The sequence below is a fragment of the Amyelois transitella genome, chromosome 17, assembly GCF_032362555.1.
Source record: "Amyelois transitella isolate CPQ chromosome 17, ilAmyTran1.1, whole genome shotgun sequence".
Lineage (NCBI taxonomy): Eukaryota > Metazoa > Arthropoda > Insecta > Lepidoptera > Pyralidae > Amyelois > Amyelois transitella.
Genome location: NC_083520.1, coordinates 5333571 through 5360538, shown reverse-complemented (window position 1 = coordinate 5360538; position 26968 = coordinate 5333571). Strand labels below are relative to the sequence as shown.

General features: G+C 35.9%; 1 protein-coding gene across 1 annotated transcript in view; it reads left to right on the top strand.

Moving 5' to 3' along the window:
- LOC106142239 (uncharacterized) overlaps window positions 1-26968 on the top strand; it is a 118669-nt gene that overhangs the window by 38016 nt on the left and 53685 nt on the right. Inside the window, exons 2-3 of the mRNA XM_013343934.2 lie at window positions 5231-5558; window positions 6558-7825. Coding sequence (XP_013199388.2) covers window positions 5231-5558; window positions 6558-7825 — 1596 coding nt within the window. The remainder of the gene's footprint in view (window positions 1-5230; window positions 5559-6557; window positions 7826-26968) is intronic.

The following is a 26968-nucleotide window of genomic DNA, read 5'->3' as shown; positions in this document are numbered from 1 at the left end:
ATTACACATATAAGTATTTAAGTTTCAGTAAAAAAAATTTTGATTGCTGCTGTATGATGCCAACAATGTCTCGTGAATTGTAAGGACGTACATATTTCCAGGGATTAAATTACTCATTACTGAATTACTTATGTTGGATGATAAATTTCTTTAGGTATCTACCTATGTGAAGTAATGAAAGTCAGTATATGAATTTTAGATAAAGCAATTAATTTAAAGTGTGTAATCAAAATTTAAACCATAATACTTTGGTCATTTTTATTATCTAAGCCTTATTGTAATGATAAAGAAGTTTTTTTTTTCTAAAAGCTTTAACTACGTTAACCTCTCAGCTGCTGTGGCGCATATATGCGCCACTACCGTAATCTGCTGTGGCGCACATGTGCGCCAACTGTCCGAGACAACTTAAAACTCGATTTTAAGCTTAAAACACATATCGTTATGGTTTAAAATTGTTTAATTTACATCCCAAACATACTCAGCAACCACAGACAACAGAAATTAATCTGTTACTTTAAAATAAAAATTGTTGAAAATCAGATCAAAACAGACCCTGTTTCAAAAGTGCGTGACCTTGAGAGATTTATTTTGAAAAATATTGGATTTTTGAAAGAAATAACATGATTTAATTGCCAAAACTGTGTTATTTATTTAAAAATAAGATAAATATGATGTTCATCTTGAACTTATAATACCTAAAAACTAATTTTATGTGGTTATAATGTGGAAATAAAGACTACTTCTATAGTAGTTTTTGTTGCAAGTGTTTTTGTTGAAAGTTGTAACTAAAGGTCTAATAAAGTAAAATGAAATTAATTTATTTGCTATAATATGGTGTTATAATACTCAATACATATATAGCTTTGACTGTACAAAAGTGTTTTATTAACTTCAAAGGAAATATTCCTATATTTTCATCAAATTCTGAAACAAGTCGCGCGCTTCATTTTTCGTTCAAATCCGCCGCAGTTCTAGTGTCTCGGTAGTACGGGCGCTTAGCATCTGAGAGGTTAATAACTAAAATATTCGTAGCGCCATCTGTCTAATTCTTGTGCTGCCAGTTCAGAGGGTACTTGCTTTACAGTCTGCTTTTTTGTTACATGTATACTTTCTATCCGGTTTGCTTTAGAAGTTTAATGTATAAGCGACAGAGATGGCGCTGTACAATAGTTAGTTTTAACAAAGATGGCGCTGTTGTGAGTTTGTGTAGAAGTTTAAGTATTTTTCATTATCTTCGCCATAACTACTTACGAATTAAAATATGTAAAGTAAAAAATAATACATTAAATAAAAAAAAATATATCTATCTATTGATAAGAAAAGTAAAAGGAGTTGTCTGTCATTACGTAACAGAATATATTGAGCTGAACGTGGCTTTCGAGCATTTTTTGGACTATTGGCTTTGTCTATCCCGTAAGGAGGGTGAAGACGTGATTCAACTATGTATTTAATGCTTCGACTAAAACTCGATCTGCTTCTGACAGCGAACTAATAATAGGCATTACTTAACAATAAATATTATGACTTGTATTCATCTCTCATCTTGCAGTCCTTTTAAATATCCTTTATGGTGCATATGTGATGAATTGTTAAGTTTTACAACTAATTCAATTTTTAAGTCAACGATAATGCTAGGGCCACCAAATAAGTGTAGTTATCTAAAGGGATTATGCAGCCAGCATTTCGGGTGATAATTAGTTTGACCTAAGTATTTGTAGGTAGATATTATATTACCAAGAATCACTCAAACAACCTTTAATTTATTTTACTTATTTTAAGTAAATATGTAGTTCTTAGTTGATTTAAAATATTAATATTTGAAGTCGCCCGCGTAGATTTAAATATTACGTAAATTTTAATTTCTGTGGGAATTCTGTAAAATCCTCTATTAAGTGCATCACATAAGGAACCTATTTGCCAAAATTTTAATCTCTAGACTCAGCGGTTTGTGGCCGTGTGCGTATATTAATATATTCCTTAATTAATTGTTTATTTACAGTTTTTTTTTTAAAGAATGATATTTTGTAAGTCAGCTTTCATGAACTCAGGATCTCATACACAAATAAAACCTTAACAATAACAATAAAAATAACAATACAAACAAATATTTATTTTATCTCTAGAAGACCTTCCAAAAAAGCCTAAAAGACTTCTCAAATATTTCTTTGGTAAAGAATTTTGTTCCTTAAAAAAAACGTTTATGTCTTTTGTTCCGAGAATTCTGAGGTTCTTTAATTATGAAAAATACTCGTAGAATTAATATTCCTTAATACAATGAATAAAGCAACTTATTTTTCTACGTATTCTACGCACCGGATGCACAATAATTGCATGGGAGTATGTTAGACATAAAAAAAATCAAATAGCAAAAATAAATAAAAAACTACTATTGAGATACTCTTTATTTTATTGGTCGCAGTTTCATCGATATGAGTTGAATCTTCTCAGAAATCACAAAATCTGATATATGGACACAATATGGCCACAAAAACTTCATTTTAATAATGGATAAAATTTTACATAGATAAATAATATTCATAAACGGGGATTTTTTTTAGGGCAATGGGCTAGGAAGTATAAAGGTATGGTAGCCTATAAAGACGTGGTATGTATACCTTTTTATGAAATAATAATATTGATTATTATTGATATATATTCTTTGCATTTTTTTAAGAAAAAATATTAACAACGCGGCCCTTGGTTATTACTTTAAAATGATTGAAGATTATTCAGAGTATTATTAAAGTTTTTTTACCTGCGTCCAACCTGTCAGTTCAAATATATCGTGCCACGACTCGTCAGTCACGTACATTTTATTTTGATATTCAAAATGTTTGGAAAAAACCAGTTTCAATGGATTTTGATATTTGCTCAATAACATTTAATAATAGAGGAAAACGAGTGCGATTTTACTACGCTTTTTTATGTTAATTGTTTAGGAACTTGGTTTGGGTTTTATAGTTTTTGTTACTTTATCTCTATTATGAGGAACACGCTTTAAAAATATTAAAAGATTAGTTTCCGTCATTTGCGTGCGTCGCTACATATAAACTATATATGTAAAGTTTAATTCAAATCCTTGCAGAAGATTTTACTTGGGAGTGTGTAGGTACTATTTTACTTTATTGCAATAAAGGCAATTTCATTAATTAATTCAAACATACATTCATACTTACGTAGTAGGTATCGTACTAAAGAAATATAAATAATTTCATATGTGACAGTAGTCTATCTGTAAATTAAAATTCTCAGCCAAACTTGCCTAAACTTCGGGTATATTTTATCTGCCGTACCTGTCATTAAATTTGCATTAGCCTCAACAGAACAAAAAATATGTCACGATGGGAGAGGCGATTACGTAAGATAGAGCTCGGATTAAAATAAAATAATGATGGGCGAGCCAGCTTTGACTATATGTGGATATACATTCTTGAGAGCTGATCGATATGAAACCAATTTATTGATTTAGAATAATGCCCTAAACTTTGGTTGGATCGCGTCACTCAATAAATTTTGTGTTTTAATATGTGTTATCTTCTAAGTTTTGCATACCAGAATAATATAAACAACCAGACGTCCTTTGAAACTTCGTTTTCGTGTCATAATATGTTTCATATGGATAATGGAGTATCTGTTGGAGAAATGTTTCAAAATATGTAAGTGCAATATTGGCAAGATAAAAAGAGCCCTCGTATATAATGTTTAAATAACTTCGTTCGAAAATAGGTTGAGAAAACAATCGCATAGGATGTCTGGAAAGAAAGAAGGGAAACTGTCGCTCTGTATTGAGTAGAAAATACTAAGATAGTGCGACTTCTAAATGATTTTTCAGTAAATACAACCCAGATATCGATAACTAATGCCTACATACATAGACTAGGCGAATACTCATTTCCCATCAAAGTTGTTATTCCCCATATTAGAAATAGAAACCGAGATAATTTAAAACAGGTTTGACACTATCATCTCGGAACTCGCTTATCCACATACAAACGGCTATGTAAGTATAAAACGATGACAGTAAATCGCGCGTAAATATAAAGTACAAGAAACTTGGTATGCAAGTATAGCCAACTCTCATCTTTCTGGTTCTGTTAAAACTGAACGCGTCGGCTGCGTGTAAAATCGACTGGCCCTTGTCCGCTGGATGGATCTTGTTTATTTTTTTTCCTCGTTGAAGATGTATCAGACGCATTATCCTGGAGGAGGCTATGTTTTGGGCGCGGCGAGCGAGGGGAGAGGGAGGGGATGCCTGCGCCTGCGCCGCGCATAACTCGGGCGTGACGTCACGAGGGCCCGGTAAAAAATGCCATGAACCCGAGCAGTCAAGGTCTCGAAGACTCCTGCATTTACATCTTATTATATCTACCTACATATCAATGTACTCTCACGATTTGCTATGTTCTTGAAGGGCACGTATTCTTTGCTTTTGCGTACTGACATCATTAATTAAATTCGATACTTCAAGTAAAATTTAAGGTACCTTTATTAATGTCACATCATTATTCTCTCGCATTTAAATAGTGATAGTAAATCTGTCTTCGCCGGTTGCAGTCAAACGTCATCGTAGTGTAGATACCAAAGCAACCTATTTTACACGGCGTTAGGTGATATAACGACGGCGTAAATAACTTTTAACTGTTATTTTAGAGGAAAATATGATCGGTGCCTCCGCTATCGCCAGAACAAGTCCCTTGTATCACAGTTAGAAGACCCAGATAAATGTCAGAACATTAGATATTGCAGTAAGATAGTACTGATGGAAGGTTGCGCTGTATGTAGGACGTAATTAGTGGCAGTGAAGGTTTATCGTGAGCTTATCGTTTGTCAACGATCGGGATAATTTGTATCAATAGTTTTCTAGACTCTCAAGGTCCATTAGACTAGCTGTCATGCCGATGTCAGACTTAAAGTAGGAAACTTATATCCGGCATGTTGTAAAGTCTATATCGTACGATATCAATGTAAAAATCAAGGGATTATCTTCACGGTAAATCTGAAATGCAATAAAATAATATATTATAACACTGTATTACAGTGATCGGACTAAATTTAAAAATAGCTGTTTAGTTACTGATTATAAGAAATTTGGACATTGTGATCGTAAAATATTTGAGAAAATATGGGTAAATAAGTCAAATAAAACAACTCATAACCAACATACCTACTCCAGTGCTACAGTAGTAAATATGACTCTTATAATTAACATAAACTATTTCTTTTCTTCCAGGTGACTGTGTTCGGGAACAACACAGTAGCAGAAGTGGCCTGCGAACCTCTCCGAGAGTTCGGTGTCACCGTAGCAGGTCTTCCATCAGGGCCCATCTCGGCACCGCAGGCCGTTTCTTTAGAAGGCAGTCTTCCCCCACCAGCATCACTTTCTGATGCTCCCTCGGTCCCGCCAACTGCGTTGCTCTTTCTTGGAGGATCTAAAGCACCCGTGGAGCCTCGCGCTCCTGCCTCCGCGCTGGAGGGAGAAGTACTGGTAGTGGAATACCAACCAGCGCAGTGGGACGGCAAAGATCTGGAGACGTTTATAGCCTGGGAAAAGATTTACGGTTAGTATTGTTAATACATCCTTCCTTTTTTTTATAAAGAAAAAGTTTTAAAAATACCACAAGAAGGAAGTTATTAAAAAATAAAATATTGATAAATTTTAATAGAAATGAGTCGATCATTATTCGTAATATTTGAAGATACATTTGAAACTAATTACAAAACAACAATTTTGATTACTTATTATTCGTAATAAGTAACGCGAGTAGATTAATCTCATGCTTGGTTATGAAAAAGCATACCTACTTATATAAGTAGGTACTGTTCTCATAAGAAGCAATAACTGCTGAGTTTTGAATTCTAGATTCAGCATTCACCGTTTCTCGCTTTATCAATAAGGTTCAAAAGAACGTAGTTTTCTATTGAGTATTCCTCAAGCAGACAAGTAATGTTTGTAGAAAGCGGTTTGGCAATAATAAGACGCGTACGCACGCTATTGTATGCTATTGTCCAGTAATCTTTCGCAGAACTTACATGTATGCGTTAGGCTTGCAGTCACCGTGACCATCATACTGATATACAATTTGACGTATGATAATATAAACGAATGAATTACGAGTACATTCAAATTTGAACTTTGGATGTATAAGAGTAAGAGTGTTACAAACATACAGGTACTCTATTAACAATAAATTTTTCCAATATTATTTGATACATTGACATACTTGATTAGACATAACTTTTTTAGGTTAATAGTCATGACAGTATCATAAACCTTGATACTAACTTGGTTTGATTCAAAATCAAAAATTACTTTACATGCAAGCACTCCTTTAGAGACAGAAGATATGAATGGCTCGAGTCAAGGATCGTAAAAGGTCTGGGTCATGTTCTAACAACTGATGAACTTTATTGCAAGGTGAATTGAATTATTCAAAAGTCTGTAATCCATCTTTCTAACGCCCACGAATTTTTAATAACCCGTAGGTTATTGTGTTATGACTATCAAAGAATAAAACTTGATGAGAAACATGGCCTTAATATTATTTTTTCTATTGCAGCTGCGACGTTGTTTTCTGCAGTGGAGCTTTATGGAAAACCTCTACTACGTGCTGCTGTTATTACCAAAGAAGAGTACCATCTACTATTTTATTACTTGCAGTCAGTTTCTGAAGCAAGCGAAGCACTAACTGAACGCATGAGAAAATATATTGATTCTGGATTACTCATTAGTAAGTGTAAAAAAGAAGATGATGATACACATTCTATTACTTCAAAGAAATCTATTATTGAAGATGATTCAAAAAGTTTATTGACCGAATTAATTCAAGAAGGCGTTCTCTCACAACAAGATGTAGATGGTTCTTCTGTAATAACAAATTCAGAATTTAATGAACAATCGATACTCAATAAGAAATTAGATGATGATAATAGGTCCAGTATTTCATCCATTTGTAGTAGTCTTCGTAAAGTAATAGTCGATATTCCGATAAATTGCGATGAATCTGTGGTCAACAGTTCTTTAATTGAAACTAACGATAATGTGACAACTGTAACCATCAGAAGTAGTGGACAGTGCTGTGCTGACCACAGAATATCAGCCGATGTTAGTGAAAATGTTTGGGCGAACGTAAGATGGGACTTTCTTAATCCTTCAGACTTCGGATATGATCAAGTTCGCAGTGTGAAACGAAGTCGCTCTGATTCTGCAATAACTCCTGTCGCTCGAAGAAAAAACGAAGAAATCTATGAAACATTACCTAACGCAGAAGACGGTGAATCTTGTGGAAGTATAACTCCTTATGAATCTATAGAAGATTTATATGATTGTATAAAAAATTCCCATTATTTAAGTGCTGCCGCTGAAGAGTCTTCTCCTTCAACTGAGAGTCAGTCCGAGCCGCAATATCCAGATTACTATGATAAAGCTTGCACTACTCGCCAAAGTTCCGCGAGTAGCGAAAAAAGTGGGGCCTCCTCTGCGTTTCCATTTTCGAAATGTGGTTCGAGCGATTCTACGGGCGCCTTTACGTCATGTGAATCGACCAGTGGAATTAGTACCTTCGCTTCTAAAAGCATACCGGAGTCGTTGAAGTGCCGTGAGTTGCCGCCTACACCGACTGATGCAAGTGAGGGTGAAAGCGCGATCCTGTTGAAACAGTTGTTTATGGGGGAGCTAATGGATGCTTATGGGGAATACTTGTCGGCATATCCGTTCGCTCGCGCACTTCTAAGGCGCAAAATACGTCGAGATGAACACTTCACCGCTCTTGCTGACATCAGGAGAGGAGCAGCGAAGCACACTATCACGGAGTACTTGGAACTACCGGTAAGTTTAAATCTAAGACTAAATTTGCAAGATGATACCATGAATATTCAGCAGATGTTGAAATTGTTTTCTTTATTACGTGCAAACATTACGAAATGATAGCTGTATTTCATTGCTCTTGACCTTAAGCAATAGAGTATAACGAAACGTGTCAAATGTGGTCATTATATTTAATCGGAGAAAAGAGAGAACAATGTGGCGAAGCGCGTTGGCCGGGATTGATTTAGATCGAGATCGGTTAAATCGCGGGCGACAATGATCCCCGCGACACGCGCCGTCGCCATTCAATGCTAATAGGCCGGAAGAGGGTACATACATGTAGCTCTCTCTTCGTGATTACAGATTGCGTATTCCACAACCCTTTGATTTCAGGTTTCATTGCGGGTTTTAAAGGAACAATAACGGTAAATAACTGGCCGCATTATAATCTGACAAACTTACCATGAATATTTATTATCAACACTTAAAATTTTCGAATTCTTCATAGATTAGGAGTACGTAGTACTAGCATATGAGTAGCACGACCAAGTCGATCATCGTGAATGCTTTTGACTGCACTAACTTAAAAAAAAGAAGATTATTTTAGTTGTTCTTGCGCTGATTAATTTTATCATAAGTACATAAGGTATTGGGTAAATACTAATTAATTTATAAATACCTACATTAATGTCAACTTTATAATTCAGTAATAAGCTGCGACAACGAGATAACATCAATATTTGGATAAGCTTTTTAAAATCCCTTGTTGCTTGATGGTTACCATGTGTGTAACTGATTCGTGATCTTGATTGTGAAGCACTAGCGTTGTGTGTTCAACGATAGGTAAGAACATTATAAGTATAAGGGCTGTCAATAATTTAAAATTCTTTAAAACAATTTACCGTTTTGTTGGTTTTTTGTTTTAAAACCAAATGTAATGTTATATCAGCTGATTATTAACAACTCACATGACTCTTTTCTGTGTATTTGTCAGCAGTTATGTATGCAATAATATATGTTGTGTGCCGTGTTTTACGGCACCGTAAAAAAAGAATAGGACCACTCGTTTCTTTCCCATGGATGTCGTAAAAGGCGACTAAGGATGGATTTGAATCTCAATTCTATCATTAAGTCAAACAGCTGAACGTGGCCTTTCAGTCTCTTAAGACTGTGGGTTCTGTCTACACCGCCAGGAATATAGACGTGGCTAAATGTAGGTACGTAAACTAATTTGTGTTTGTAGACAATACATTTCGTCTAATTATGAGCAAGCCATCCTTAGATAATGTGTGTATGTGAGTAGTTCGGCGAGGCGTGATCATACGATTTGCTCCTCGTTGGCAAAACGATCTGATAGCTAGCTCTAATGTGTCTCCACTCTAACACGTGCCAGAATATACATGTAATACTTTTTTATTTATATTAACGATGAAAGCATGCCTAGGTATTACGAAGAACTAGGAGTGCTATTCCACCAATCTTTCGGTTATACGGGCTGAATCAAGAAAGGGGTACAATGCTCTCAAAAGAGCTACGAGTATATTTTTATATAAGTAGATAAAATTTTTCACTATTTTATAAGCTCATTTAGTTATAGTTTTTAGAGTTCTAAAATGCATTTCAAGCATTGCACTGGATTCCAGAAAGTTGATTCCAGATAATTAAGATCCGTTTTTCATTTAGATGCGGATTAATGCAAAGAAACCAAGAGAAATCTCCAAACAGGCTAGAGCATTCGATATAGGTTGCAGTAAAGTACTATAATTATATTTGCAGATGGTGTGATATGCATACGGTTGACCTTAGCTCTCGTGTTTCCCATACAAACTAGCTAATAGATTCTCCGTTTTAGTATCCAGTAGTGTTTTAATGCTTATTAAAAGCTACTAATAGTTATATAGGTAAGTACCTACCAAAGACAAAATGTCTTTGTTGGTTTAATTAATATCATTGAATGCACAAATAATTTAAAATGAGTAAATAATGCACAGAGTTATCTGCGCTTAACCATAGTAAAACAATAGTTCAGCTTTTATCAATTTTAGGGGCTAAAAGGGTAGTAACGGGTCTCATATAATATCATATAATTATGCTTCTTTCCCGGAGGGGTAGGCAGAGACTACATCTTACCACTTGTCACGATCCCAGTTTACTTTCATCGCTTCAGTTTTATTGTGAGAAAAACCCAAGTATTGTATTTTCAACATAACGTCAACTGTTTTTTAAATATCCTTAAATTATCGGTCTTTGTCAAATCTGATCATGTCTCTTCAATTTTATTGTACCATCCACCATTGTGCCATGTGTTATAGTGGAAATTCGCGGCGTGGTAAGAATGCTAAACGACCCGTCGAGTGTCAGATGGCAAAGACGCCGCCACATTCCAGCTTAATCTTATACGCCTCGTACCTTAACCTTAAACGCCTTTAGATCTGCTTGATTACCCGACTTAAGGCCGAAGCAAGCCTAAAGAGGTGTTTGTGAATATGTTTATTGGAACATTTAGTACACGGTTTACTTGTTTGTGGGTAATTATTTTCTATCACTATACGGTTGAATAAAATAGGGTGATCTTTGGGTAGGGGTTTTTGGGTTGGAAATTACCATAAAAAGCCGTTGTCTAATTACGAGTTAATTGTCAAATTTGGTAATTGTTAGTCAGGAGAGAATCAAGTTCAGATGGTTGAAATAAATGAGGTGCAATTAAAACAAAAAATGTCCTATATTGATTTTTTTTACCTTGTTAAAAAGGTTTCAATTTTGGGACTGGATAATAATTTAATTTATTGATGAAAAATGTTTGCTGGCTTTTCTGGTTTTATTTGATTTCGAAATAGATAGTTATATTCAATAAATATAGAAAGAAAAATTTGATAACAAAAACATATTTATTAATGTATTTGCCTACTACGAGTAAATTCATTCTTAAATGCATGTCATATCAGATTTCATGGTGATCAATTGAATATGAAAGAAAGTGGAACAAACAAATAAACTTTCTCGTTCAATTCAACCTTTTATCAAAGGCATGACCAATACAATAATGGAGAAACCAAAACATTTTTCCTAATTCTACTCCCTAGGGCCATTTTGAAGGGCTCGAAATATGGCAAAATAACACTATTCATTGTAGGATCGTGGTCTGGGACGGAACCCGGGCTTCGTTGTAGAAAGGTGATGAACCCAAGATGATAAGTCGAGATATGCATATTTTTTGTATTTTCGTTTGTAAGTCAGACAAATTAGACCTTCACAGAGAACAAATTTTTCTCAAAAAATTCACACTACAGTAAAAGTGTAGCTAAACGTATCTACTAAAAAACTATATTTTCGTTCTTTATAAGTAGGTTTTATAACAGCTCGTAAATAACCATTGTATCAAGTAGACCACCTTGGACGCCAGCGGATGTCCGTCAAACTCCAAACACCGGATTTTCTCACAGTTATCTACGGACACCAACATCGCCATTCTTAGTCAATGTCATAATATTATTACGATAAGTAGGTACCTTACTATACTTATTATCTGATGCAGTGATATAAGTTATTCGGATTTCTGTGAGAGTTATAAGCATAGCTAAGTAGACAAACAAGAATAGCCACCTGACTATAAGCGGTTGCCTTACACTACCATCTAAAATTTGTCGTATTCAAAAAGTTGTTCGTAAAGTGTTTGATTGAAATAAGCTTTCATTGTTTGTTTGTAAGGGCTTATCTTTGGAAATGGTAGTTTAAAAAGCAGAAAATTACTGCGGGTATTAAAGGCTATGTGTGTACCACTGGCTAAAATGCGCGAGCCGCCTGTATTTCATGAAAATATATGTATATAGACATATTTATTTTATGTTTATGTATTCAGTTCCGTTATATATTCCTAAATCTTTGATCTTAAACCTAAGCTCGTAGTTAAAACAAGCTACGAGTAACAAAGATAAATTTCATCACCATAGTGCGATCTCTACGAGTGGGTTGGCTCGATGCGTCTGCGCCGGAACGGACGTTCCTCGCATACTGAAGCATTGCGCTCATTGAAATATCAGCTTCACTCCAGGATGTGTCTATTCACTCTTGCTTCATGCATTTTCTTGCAGAATTTAGCATCGATTTAAATGATCTCCGTTCATGGGAGTGATTATTTATGAATACATCTCGGAATGTTCATGATATATTTGGTGTCTTATATTTCTTAATCTGTTTTAACAATCATTCGTTACAAAAATATTTGGACATCGTAATGACATAAATGCGGTTTACTTGCAAAAACATACATATGTATATATTATATCATGGTTCAAATAGTGACAAGTTGCTCCATCGCTTCAAAGAAAAAGCCTACGTTTATTAGCCTTATATTCTACTCGATAATATGATGATAAAAAGTCGAGGTAGTAAAATGCAGTCTGCCTGATTTTGAAATCTCGGCTGATTCATAAATGATTAGAAGCTCAAACACTAAAGTGCCTTTTGGTTTCTGGCACTTTAGAATTGATCACTCTCATCATCTGGATATCGTAAAAGACGACTTAAGGTAAAGGCACACATATTTCTTGTGCAAACTTCTTTGTTTGCCTGGAAGCTAAGAAAAAACATATTGTCTCAGCTGCTTTTGTTCCCGTGATGATTGTAAACTCAATTGAGGGAAAGGCCTTGGCCTTAAACTTAGGATTGATTTGAGGGGATGGTCTGATTACCTTTCACTATTTGAATCTCAATCTATCATTAAGATATACAGCTGAACGTGGACTTTCAGTTGGCCCTGTCTTCCCCATAAGGAATGGTTTAGACGTGATTAGTTTATGTGTATTTATGTTACCTAACTAAATCTGCAATTACTATTTAAAGATTGACTGGAAGAGATTTCTAATTGCGTTAAGACTACGTTTATGTAGGTACTTACTTTTTTATTTACTTAAAAATATATCTGTGGACCAGGAATGACGATGATGATGGCAAGCGACCGTCATTCAAAGCACCCCACTTTTGTCATATAATTACGGCCAGGCGTAATAAGTACCGTGACTCAGGTCCTTAGCCCTCAGGCATTGCCGCGCCATTACAAGAATTTCTTACGAACGAACCTTCTGGCTTCTGGTTTTCCTTCTATAAATAATTACACACTAAGTAATATAGGTATGTGGGATAGTTTCTTGTAAACCTGAACAGTCGTTTTTATCAAGAAGTATTTTTATTTAAAATTCATGGAATGGGATATTCCATTTTTAGCATTAGGATTATTTTTTAATCTTAAAAAGGTTTGGTATAATAATAACGGTCATGCTTGACTTGAAAATGATAATTAACTTTCCATCTCACTTACAAATATTGGACGTGGCCAGTGATAGCGGGAAACGGAGAAATATAGGTACTCTACATTGATCGTAGAAAAAAGTAGTTATCGTAGAAAATTGTTTCCACTTTCCAGTATCGACAGCATGACAGATAAGTTTTAGTTACGTCATGCCTTTAAAGTTACTTCTATCTTTGTAATTTTTATATCCTTGAGTTTTATTTGAATTCCCATTCACAAATGATTGTTAAACACAATACCCTTATCTTTTTAGCCTGAAGAAGAAAATACCACTAATTGTACTAGGATTAAAATTTGTACTAGGTTAGGCGAACATACCTTGATCAAATCGGAGACGTTCTTGCAAAAGGTCAAGTCAAGAGTATCCGAAACCGACGAGACACAAAGAGAGTTATGAATGTAGATGAAGTGAAAGAAGTATCCAGGGATCGTAGCAAGTGGAAAGATGTGGTCTCTGCCTACCCGGGCAAGAAGCGTGATTTATGTATATAAGTATGTATGTTAATTTTAATGTATGTAAAGAGTAATTCATTCATTCAAGGTCTGTAAACTTCGCCAATAAAGTGACGCCTAAAATATGCTAATCCGCTGATCAATATGCAGTTTCGAAACGAACTTCTTTTAACAAAAGCTTTTCGTAATAGGACACACCCGTAGTTTTATTAAATGAATCTCACTTGAAATGTTAAGTGCTTTCAAATCACCTGTCAGATGACAAATTTTTGTTTTAAGCTTATAAATATATCCTTGACTTTGAGCTTATAAATATTAAAATATTTAAGTTCACTTGCCAAGCCTTTCATAAACTGCTTTGATAATCTACAGTGAACAAATGATTATTTCAAGTGAAAGATAATTAATCTTAAACAGACTTTGAGTATATAAAAATCGCATTAATGTTATTGTTACGCTAAGTGAGATAATTATTTTTAAGTGTGGAAAGCATTTTTTTAATAATAATAAATGCCTTGTGACTTTAAGTCCACCTTTTGTACATTTTACGTGCATAAAGTTTAAATAAATAATTTAATACAAGAAGATATTGATTTTATATTAAAACTTATTTTGTGTGATGGAGATTCCTTAATTTTTTTTGCTTTCTCTAGTGGATATTTTTTTTATTATGAACTTGAGAATTACATATCCCTTTTATTTTAAATTTACGGGAATTCTTTCAAATAATTCTCATGCAATAAAATGTCGAGAGATAACCGAAATAGACCAACCTTTTATTACCTAACATTGAAGTTGAAAGAAACAGTTATTTTATCGAAAGCTTAGACAAGCTTGGATAATTTTAAGTGGTCCCTCAATGCTTTAGGGGATCATAACGGGAATGATAAATGAAATTAACCAGTGTTAGACATAAAAAAGTTTTATTGGGCAGTAATAGTTTCTGCGTCGATGATCAATTAGTTGATGTAATCAGAACTATCCCAAGGCCTGAACTCTTAACGGTATTAACATATTTGAGTATTTTGTAGATATTGTATTATTTAATGAACTTTGTTGTTTTAGACCTGATCGATGTGTGCAACGGTGTGTTGACATGGAATAAAAAAGTTGCTTGATCGAGAATACAATTATTAAACTTGCGACTGCATTAGCAGCAGTGCGTGTGCGACGGTCGGCGTCTTCGCCCCTCCCAGTTCTGCTTTCTACACGCGCGATTTCACTGACGGCGCCCAGTCTGCTATTTGTACCACGCGATTTTTCACAAATACCTGATGTTTTAGCAAATATTTTGATTATTATTATGCCTGTTAGAATAAATATATTTGTAACATTACGGAGACTAAGCTCTGTTTCGAATTCATTACGAATTCTCCACGATATGTTCTATCGCAGCTCGGTTGCTGCCAGTAGTACCCGCGAACTAGATAAGATTATAAATTGCGCAGTGCTTTACAATGGAATTCTTTGAGTATTGGTTGCATTGAGCTAGGTAGAGCTTGCACTATCAGTGATCGAACTTCTTGTCGAGGCTTTCTTTGCCGCCGCATGACTCATATCCTGACTCAGAGTTAAAATTATATGACCAACACCGTGCCGTGTGGTTCCCGGCACGTTGCCGTGTGGTTCCCGGCACGAATAGAAAAAAGAATAGGACCACTCCATCTCTTTCCCATGGATGTCGTAAAAGGCGACTATAAGGGGTAGGCTTATAAACTTGGGATTCTTCTTTTAGGCGATGGGCTAGCAACCTGTCACTATTTGAATCTCAATTCCATCTTAAAGCCAAACAGCTGAACGTGGCCTATTAGTCTTTACAAGACTGTTGACTCTGTCTACCCCGCAAGGGATATAGATGTGATTATATGTATGTATATGTACCAACACTATATTTATAATATTAAAAAAATTTACTATTTAAATAAAAAACTTCAAAATTAAAAAAAAATGCATTAATTATGTAAATTTAAAATAATAGATACTTGATACATATTAATAACCAGGCGATTGATAAAAAAAGAAAATATAGACATTCCCTAGAAGAGCGAACCTAGCTTGAAGGTCTTGGAACAGGTTGTGCCAATGACTCACGTCACGAGAATCGTGGTCAAATTGCGTTGTATGTGGCTTGGTTTGTGAATGCTGACATTGACTACAGCAGATAACTGATATTTGATAGATAAAATATAAGCGCATAAAATATTAAACATAGCATAACCATTTAATGAATAATTTTTTTTTAAATGGGTTAATAAAAAGTATACATTAATATATAAAAAGTCACACTAATTGTAAAATTGGCTTTAACTCCATACGAGTGAGTCCATCTGTTTCTGTTATTCTTCATTATATTTTTTCAAAGCAAATTAAAGGACGAGGGCATAATATGTGCCTGCCTTTTATTATTTCGTCTGCAAACATTTTTGGGTTCTATTTGTTTAAAGTTTAGAACAAATACTGAGCTTTGGAGTTTCCCGCCATTAGCATTTTTTATTGCTAGCTTGTCCTCCTTAAGACCTTTGATCAATAAAAACAAATTTTCAAATATTTGAGAGAAACTTGGACAGTTGGAGTTAATTTTTTGAGCAACAATCGTAGCGTAGGCGGTTGATGCGTCAATGACCCGCAAAACTTGCGGATCCGCATTCAGCAGGTAGCATAACTCTTGGCTTTAACATTTTTTAATGTATTGTTCTGCAAAATACTGCAGTATTTGCATATTACCTATGCATGCAAACCATTTTAATGTTATCTAAATTGGTATACAATTTTGAAACTCAAGCATTATGATTTTGTGCTAGATTTAGCTTCAACGAAAGTGCTTTACCTGTTCTGTTAGTCAACTTCAGTATTAATTAAGTGTGTAATTCGAGCAGAGTTCTTCGTCAGATGGCTTGTCATTTACAACTAGTTCCGTGACCTCGCTCACGCATTCCCGCGCCTGCACCTAACTGTACTTTCCCGTTGACTTAATGCTGACTTTGGACAGAACCTGATCTTAGGCAAGTGTACATTATAGCGCTGAGATGGCGATCGGCTGTTGCAATTTAATTATATTTAGTGTATGCGAAGCAAAACAGGCGTTACGTAGATTGGAACGGAGCAACCGAAGCTGTTGCCGTTGCCTCTGGGCCTGCGTGCCGCACATTCCAAGTAAGCGTTGCCGAGCTTCGCCGAAGGTGGCCGATTGGAGCCCTGCCTGCCCGCGGCCGACTTCACACCGGTGTATGCGCGAGCGCGGCGAGAACGTCTCGTCTGCACACGCTATCTGTCAACAAACTTCTCCGCGTCGAAAATAGCTGACAGCTCAACTTTCAAGTGATCCTTTCCAATATTGACTGGTTATTGTGTTGTGAGAGATCTCACCAGAGAACTCGAATTATAAGTTCCAAATTGACTCAGTGAAGAAACCGTGTTATTTTTTTGTTTTGGATCGCGTGCGAGGCTCTCGATGAGTTGGAGCTACGGACATATGTGAGTGGCTGTTCCGTCTACCTATATGGAAAGTGGCCCTAGATGAAGCTGGGCCACAAATCTGATCCACCGGTTTCGGTGATGTTTCAGAATTTACGGTAAATAGAAGAGAGTAATCAATTTGTGGTTATGTACAACCTGCCGGGTGACTCTGTCCTCAATAATAAACTGGACTCCTACTGAGTAATGAAATTATGCTTAACCATATCTACCTACCTTAAATACGAAAAGCCTAGCTAAATTAAACACACGAATTAGTTGATATGTTTTGCCTAGCTATAAATAGAACATACGATCACAGACCTTATGCGATCCTATCTCAAAAAAATTTACACAGCTGTCTTAGAATCCTAAATCGTAATATCATGTGTGTTACAAATCAAGATGTTTAGATATTAGAACTACGATTGAAATACAATAATATATACTAATGAACTACTAATAAAATACTAATGAACAATACACTCATTAATACTCAAATTAATAATAAAAAAAAGAAAGAAATGAATAGAAACTTAATAATGATGCTGATGATATTATACAAAGATTATAGATAGAATTTTATTTTAGATAAAAGATTGCAGAACATAATTTTATTGATGAGAGATATAGGTACATAACATCGATCACATTTATGTTTTGTTGCTTTCCAAGAATAGAAGAATTTGATTGAAAGTGTTTACACGATTATGTTACATCATATATAACATTTTGATCTACTTACTAGATCAGGAATAAGAACATGAAAAATTACATGACAATTATAGGACAATTTCTTAAGCATTATTATCTTAAACAACTTCTTTCTCAATAACTTCACTAAGAAATTTTGTAAAATTTGTGTTTAAAACTTTTTCAAGAAAGAACACATTCTAGAGATATTCCTTTTTAATAAAAAGGAATGAATGCTTTTAGAATATTGTTTTGTCAATATTTACCATATTTACAACATTTCTGCCAACAATAGGACAGTCATGGGGTATTCATTACGACGGGTCTTAAAACCAAAACATGAGTCATGGACACCCCGAAAATAAAGTGAGAAGAGATTATTTGGAGATTTTAAGTCTTTTGGGGGAATCTATTACAAGGATTAGACACAACATAATAAATAGTAATTTATAGTTAAATCATTGTGAAAACATATAAAATGACGAAATTTCAAGGTTATTAGATATGTTATAAGTATTGTTCAAAGCGAATTATAATAACGAATTCAGCAGTAGGTATAATTTAGCCAGCCAGGTAGGACAGGTTTTAGCCAACCAAACATAAAAGATCTCCAACGGAAATATTCAATCCCATCATACAAGTTCAGACTCGTGATGAAACCGGTACTGACATAAAGGTAAAAGGTTAGTAAGCAAATACCAATGATTCGACTTAGCAATACCTAACTTTGCTTCACTAAGTAATGGCAATTTGCCAAGATAATTCGATCACATTCGACTTTAGTTAGATTCTAGAATTCAAGTATTTAAGTCTCATTACGGTTTCCTTTCATATAGAAGTTGTTCTAAAGATGAGAGATCATTGTATAGTACGTGGTTGTTAGCATTAATAGACTGATGCTGTGGTTGTAACCAGTCGTTACATCTGATTTCTATCCCAAGCATAAACATCCGTGATGACTTGCAGGGCTTGTTTCGGCTTGCCTTTGCTTTCTAGTCCCGGTCAAATAGAACGGATATAATACCGGAAGATCTGTTTATAACCTCATTATATTTTCACGATCTGCATCCAGTAGGAAACAACTTTCTGTTTCTATAAACAATTATAGCTGACTAGAGGCCGCCCGCGACTTCGTCCGCATGGAAACCCTATCAATCCCGCGGGAACTCTGGGATAAAAAGTAGCCTATGTGTTATTCTGGGTCTTCAGCTACCTACATACCAAATTTCATGGTAATCGGTTCAGTAGTTTTTGCGTGAAAGAGTAACAAACATCCATACAAACTTTCGCCTTTATAATAGTAGTAGGATGTATGATGCATAATGCAAAAAAAAATTGATATTCCAATAGGTAATGATTACTTCTAAACCGAAAGTCTTTTTTTTGTTGAGAGGTACAAAATCTAATACTTAATTCAATGAAACACGTATAACTTTACACCTGCTTTTCAATGGATTTGAGCAACTCTGAATAGGTCATCTGTAGAGATAGTTTGAATGGACTATATGGTCTAGGTCTAATAGTATCGGTTTAGTAAATAGGGTTAGAGAAGTAGGGCTTCGCGGTCGCACGTGTGGGTAAGGATGCCTTGACGTCTGATCCTTCAGTAGTGATACTCATGGCTACTCACGCGTGAACATTAATGTGTTTGTGCAATGCTAGATTAATAATATCTCAACTAACGTCTTTTTCTTTGTTCTATTTGAATGTGAAGATAGATCTAATATACTTCATGGGTGATTATTAAAATAAAAAGCGCTTAATTCGAATATTTTGTTGCAGTTGCAATAATGTAAATGAAACAAAATCTAAATGATCATTTAATATAAGGCAATAACGTTAACAAAATTAGAACGTTAAAGACGTAAAACATGTGGATTGTATAACAGTAGTTTACTATGCCAACCAATTAAATTCACATCAATGGTTGTCACGTTATACATTATCTCCATTACCTGCTTTGCTAATTATCAAATCACAACTTTCCATACTTTCCACTTTTTGACATGGTCTTGATTGCGCAAATGTATTTATGTTAGTTGTTTTGATGCAATAATATTCTTCCTCCTGGCTTTAGTCCCGGTTGCATCCTCACCACTCTGGAGAGGGGCCCGGGGTATGCCTTTGACCATGGATCCTGAATTGGCTGAGTCAGGTTTTTACACGAAATGACTCCCGTCTGACCTCCGCAACCTTTGCAGGGGAACCTAACCCTTATTGGATCAATCATGGTTACATCTAGTTGCCTGTATGTGCAGGTTTCCTCACGATGTTTTCTCTCACTGTAAGAGCATCAATTAGTATTCAAACTTACTATAACATCGAAAATAGTCTTTAGTACTTGGCCGAGATGGGACTCGAACCTGTGCTTTTTTGCGCCATACGCAATATAACCTTACCGAATCGACCACCGACGCTCCTTTGTTGTTTCAATAATATTGATCCAGTAGAATTAGGTTTGCATAAGTATAAATTTATCTCCATGAAAAATATTTAAGTTACTGACCAGAAGTAATTTGTGCCATTTCTTCCAAAACTTACTATTCTGTCTAGTAAGATTTTAGGTATTTCAGCAAACACAAAATAATATCAATAATTTGATTGTGCGTAAAGACAGAGTAGCTTCATCAAGTAAATATTGATTTTTGTGTTTACGAAATTTATCAGATTACTGAACTTTTTGTACCATTGAGCGTAGTTATTTGGATCTGTTTTTGTATCAATCTCGTCATTGACCTACTACGATTTCTCTAATTAACCCAAAGGTTATTATAATCGCTTCTGAACGAAGATTGAGTGTGGACACCTGTGTTAATTACTTAGTCATTGGTCTGGGCGGTACAACATTAATTTATTGAAAACAACCGTCGCGTAGACGGAACTTTTAACTCTGCACGATAAACAAAATTAACAATTTTAAGAGAACCAAATTTCCTTCTACGTGTAGGTTGGTTAAAGTTGCCATTTCCTAATTGAGCGGCAACTAAATGACTTTTAAATGGCCGTTCTGATTCAAAACCTGGTGAATCAACAACAGTTAGCAAAAACGTCACAGTAATGTCAGTGGAGTTAGTACCTGTCAAAGTGATTGCCCAAATTGTGATGTATTTTTCTGGTTTGCTTTATAAAAACCCAAACTTGATGTAATATCTTCTTTGTTAAGTTATTACATACGGTTAAAATCATAACTCTTCTTTTGATACGGCTCGTTACTTATATGAAGAATAATTTTTGATAGTTGATTGAACACCTGAGTACGGCCTTAGTAAGGAAGATTCCTTATAGATAACTATATTGATTTAATAAGCTAGAGTAAACTATGTGGCACATTCAATGACATTGTTCACTGTTGCAAAAATTACCTCGCTCTTCTACTGAAAATGGATGAAGTTTGTAGTCAAGATAAGATATTGGTCTAAGTAATTAACAAATTTCGTGTGGCTTTCCAGTTATCTGAAAACAAATATTGTTCGCCTGATTTCGTCGTTTACGACATACGTATTTCATAACACTGCGCGTAGTATCATAATAGTCTAACATTTTAGTAGAACGTGTAAATTATCGACTTCTTTAAAAGGGTTGTTATGCTTTAGTTTGTATTTCTCTACTATGTCACGGATTAACATCTCTTGAGTTAGTTGCATTAGAATGCAGTTAAATGCGACCAGAAAGAATTTTTATTGCTCTCGAAAGGAGAATATAAAATTTTATTATTTTGGTGAGGAGATACATGATAATTAACGGCTCCTATTAGAGGACTTATTTATGTTATTTTGTATCGTATGTTCGTTAGAAAAACACGGCAAACACGTTTTTGTAGAAGCTTGTTTATTTGTTACATTTCTTAGATTTTCTTAATAAACTTAACATAAAACATGCAACAAGAAAAAGTTTTAATGAAAATCTTTGAAAAGACTTCAATAAATAATATCACTGAAGAACTTACATGTTTTTAGATTAATACGCATACGATAACGAATAAAGAGTGAAAAAAATTGAGCCAACTACCACATAATCCATTTATGAACTTAATTTTAGGAGATGAATATTCTGGTCCAAATGATTTCTCTTTACTGGTAACCGAATTCTCACCAGTCTTAGAAACCTCAACTTCCATATGCCTAGTTAATGTTTAGTAATACAAAATAAAGCTATCACTTCCAGCTTTATATGGATTTGTTGGTTTGACACTCGTTTGACACACAAGAATCCCGCTATCCAAGTATCTAAAGGGCCTGCTGACCTAGAGAAAACGATAATAGCTTTATTTGTTCGCAACTGTCGCTGACCAAAATCACTCAGTTTACAATTTGCATTATAAGTCATACGCCTTGACCCACTGTCTTGCACCGTAGAAGTTGAGGTCGCGATTATTCCGACAAGCGTTGTTTTGCCACAGACATGACAATTAGAAGGAATCTCTAAGGTAATTAAGAAAAAAGGCAATAACCTATTTAAAAATCATAGTGCCTACAAATCAAACTGTAAGATATAAATGTATAAAAGCAGGAACTGCTTTAGGTATTCAATTTGCTCACGTGGGTTAAAGTTCCCAAACACAACAAACAGTTAGAAACATTTAAATAAGTCTGTCATGCTGTAACTAATGTATGTTTACGAACCAACTAACGGACCAGCGCCCTTCATAACATCTGAAAGGCACGAAGACTTCGCATCCATCGACATAAATTTCTGACACTCCATAAGCAACAAAAACAAGTTGTTTGTTGAGTGCTATTTCCTCTGTATGTGTAATATGATGATGTAAAAATCATTTCTTGGGCAGAGTAGGATTAAACTACTTCATTTGAAAAATAAACCTGAATCGGCGGATACTCCGAAATCTTTCTAAAAGATATTGTAAATCACGACTAGCTACGCCGCCGCGATTATATGTAATCGTGTTAATACTTGCTGTAAGAAGACGATATTATGTTTATCCGGAATATTTTAATACAAAGTAAACTAAAATGGACTGTGAAGGGCCATAGCTTTCACTCACGTCTCGTCATTAGTGCGGCGATTCTATATGCTTAGTGGTTTGTCATTTACTTTTTTAATTCTGCGGCTCAATTTTTCAAGAATGCTTGCAAATCTTGAGTGTTGTAATTTTGTCAGTCGTACTATAAAAAACCACGGGGAACTTTGATTGCATTTTAAATACGGCTCAATTCAACAACTACGAAAACATTGAGCTGTGGAGTGTGTGCGTAATGTTAAGGAACTTTGACGAGGCTTCATTCTCGGAACACTGTGACATTGAAATATGAACACGGTTGCTTTTTTGTTATAGCTTCGTGGCCTAAAAAGGAATTCCTTTTTTTGATGAGATTACTGATAAACCGTTGGTCGGGAGCAGCGTAGCTGGCGGGCCACCGAGACGGAGCGGTCGCGCCGTGATGCGCTGGCTGGAGCGTGACGTCTGCCACCCGATAGCCCATCTCACGAGCGACCCACTTAAGCCCAAGGTCACTGCTTGACCTCCTAATCTTTGTAACATTTCCATAGCCTACTCTTCAAATAGCACATTGTCAATTTACGTAACTCAAAATAATGTGCCTATCACTTGATTGACCAGGAATTTTTAGTGCTAACTTAATCTACTTATTAAAATGGTATTTTCTCTCTTTCTTTAAATACTATTTTATACGTTAAAACGTAAATAGAACTAATGTTCCACTCGAAAAGAATTGATCCTTTTTACATCAGAAGAATGTAAATTGTTATTAATTTTATGAGCAAAATGACAAGTTTTATGAAGCTCTTCGCATACCTCATCGATCATATCAAAACACAACTATTCCAATTGGTCTGCGTTGGGGTATATTGTTTTTATTATTTGCTTCAGACAGGCATTGTGTTTGACTTATTTATATTAAAGAATAATTGATCATTGTAATACAGTTATACAATCTGGTGATTGCAACTCTCGCGTGATGTAGTCAGAAACATTGATTGTAGATTGTGTTGTTAATTATAATAGTATTACGGTAATACTCATATAAGTAATAAGATTTAAATTGTTCTGGTCGTGCGGCTGCGCGACAGATTTGAAGATAGGACGCCAATCAGAGCGTGTGCACGCGCCGTATCACGGCCTTTCTGATACAGAGTACAACACACTTTCTAATCTATGCCTTTGTCACTGCGCTCGCTATTGGCTAACTTGTCGTTATATAGACTTTCGCCAATTGTTTTCACGCTCATTACATTTATTCACGGTCTTCTTGCCTATAAACATTCGATGCGTTTGACGGTTGCATAATGATAATTATGCTCAGGTGGCTCTAGTTGAATGAACGCAGCGTTTCCGACTATATTGGCATCGTCATCTTATGTTCCATCTTCAAATGACTCTAGGTAGACAATGTTGGGTCTAAACTGCGGTTAGACATATCAGTGCTCTGGTATTAAATTGCTAGTTTATCCGGAGTTCGCTCCCACCGAATCTGATACGAACTACCTTCTCGGCTCCGGCTCGTGAAATAGGAGAGCGGACTGACAAGAAGCTTAGCCGCAATGGCTCTTGATAAGGTGATGTGGACGCGTGTATTTTAGAAGTGCACGGGGTGCGGCAGGGTGTTCGAGGGGTCTGCGAGACCGGTCGGCGTACCGGTTTGCGTCAACGTCGTCGGCTTAGGATAACCGTTTTATTAGCTGAGCCGTGCTCCACAAACGACCGCCACCTACCGGAGTTGGCAGCGCTCGGGCCTCGGGCGCCGCGCCCATTACAACACCTTGCCTAAGGAGTCGCAACGATCTCCAAGATAGCAGTTATAGCCAATTATAATGCATTTATCGGGCTGTGATCCCAGTTCTGGAGTTATGACGACATTTGTCATTGTAAACTTAGGTAACGCCACGCGCAATATAAATTTTCAATTAAGGAAACCTTAGTGTCTCCTATATCACGTTTGTAAAAGAACGAAGTAAACAATCGTCTCGCTTGACACAGGTGTAAAAGTGAAAATATTCACAGCCACGTTTCGTTTAAGACTTGCTTGTGTGAAATCGGTTGGTTTTATTTTGCAATTGTTTGTTCACAGTCACAGCTGTATGTAGCTCTTTTTGGAGTAATGTTAGTAGCTCGGTGTGCGCTATTAGTAGTTATGGTGTTGACGTGGTCGACGTTAGCCTAGATTTGTTCGTTGTGCTTTCTTAATTGTAATACAAAAAATGAGACAAGTTATGGGCAAACTATATATCTGTTATCCTACCAATGTGTTTATTTGTAAATACAATATTTTTTTATAGAACCCAATGTCAGTAAGAAAAGTAATTTAGACTTTATTCATCTTTGTTTCATTCACATTGTTAGGTTGAGTATTGCTTTGTTTTGTTTTTTTGCCTAAATATGTAACCATTTTGCTATTATATCGGTCAAATCAGGTGAAATGTTCACTTAAACAAATAACAGTCTACTAACAGTGTATAGCAAAAAATTCCTTGAGGATTGTGTCTATTTTCGCTGTCATTATTGGCCTTGCGTGGATTCTATTTCGACAACCGATGGCAGGTTGCCACGACAATGTTTTGGGTGTTTGGTGGCACACTTTTCACGACCGCCTTATGAGATTAAGACTCAGCGTCACTTAATTACAATATTAAGGCGGTAACTGGGTTAACGAACCAGCAGCATAATCTATAGAACGTGTGAGAAGGAAAATTAGGCTTCTTTCAACATCTATTGTCTTTATTTATTTGTGACTAGTGAATTTATTATTTCGTCGTTTCGTTTTTGTACTAAAGATAGTTTGATGCTAATGTGAACGTGTTTTGCCATTTCCGTCCGTCACGGTACGGCACACTGTGTGAATAAATCTCAAACAAAGCTATTGCGAGCGTATTTACCATCAGTCCCGTGACAATACCTGTGTCTCTCGGTCAGCGATCCAAATTACGCGTGTGGAACTGTGATCGGATGTTGCGTTTATCAATAGGCAAATGAGGTTCAGAGTCACCCGCGAGAACTGAATGAAGTCTCTCGTGACAGAAAAATATTTCTTTGTAGGCATTCATCAAGGCGGATAAATCGAAGAGGCTTCGCAATATGTGCTCGTGTGATAGTGGTGTGAATACTGCGGAAGATTGGTCATCGACATACCACAGCAGATAGCAAGCGAAATGTTTGAAAGTTTGGTGTCGCGGTTGACATCGCCGCCCGTGTCGCGGCGGCGACACACGGTGCACTCTTCCCGTGAGCGGGAAGTGTGTAGTGAGCCCGAAGAGGACGCAGCCCCAGTACAGAGGCGCTCTCGAACCGCGAAGCAACTGCTGGATAAACGGCGCAAAGCACGCCTTTCCTGTGCTGACCTAACCGCGGCGACCAATGCGGAACCAGAGAAATCATCTCGTATGGACGCATTGAAAGCTTTCTTGCCATTGCGGCAGTCAAAGTCTTTGGGAAGGCTCGACGGTCTTAAAGAGGTGAGTTTTAACGTACTTTCATTTTAGGTTAAGATAATCAATTTTTTATTTTACGAGTCTATGGAGACTTGTCAATCCGTATGGGATAATAACTGTCGAACAAGTGGCTTGCGACACCAGAGAACGCCACGCGCGGCGGCCTTCGCGTCTCTCCCATGAGCGAGCATGCGCTCGCGCCGGCGGCCTCGCGCACCTGTTGCGGCGCCCCTCTCGGAATAAGCCGAGCCTCTTGGTTACACAACTAACACCTAACATTACTTGATCAATTTTCGTAAACACCAATGAGCCGTTCTAAAAATGTAACGACATTCAGCAACAACTTATTAGATCGTACGAGTAACCTGCTTACACTTTATGTTTTATAAACAGACGTTACTATCGCTCTTAGTGATATTTTGTTAGGTGCCTGTTTCAATAACTAAATGTCATCAATACATTACTAAAATCCTAATTCATTTAATTAGAGAAAAGACCATCAAGAAGTTCCGTAAATTTCTTGACTACGACTCCATATCTGAAAACACAATTTCAAATAATAATGAAAATCAAATTAAATTGTTCACATAATAATTTGATTGATGTTCTTAAAATTCTCAACTGAAATAGCCCATCAAATTGCAAAACCTAGTTCCTATGAACTATGACATCACATAGGTTTCGTTAAGACAATGCAAACAATATGCTACAAGGGATTCGACATTTGCTGGCATGACTCGCTGGATCTCTGACATGAATCACAATGTAATATCAGATTCAAGGTGCATGGGTTCAAGTGTAATAAAAACTGGCTAGGTACCAATTAACTGGCATACTCGTATATATGTTTCTCG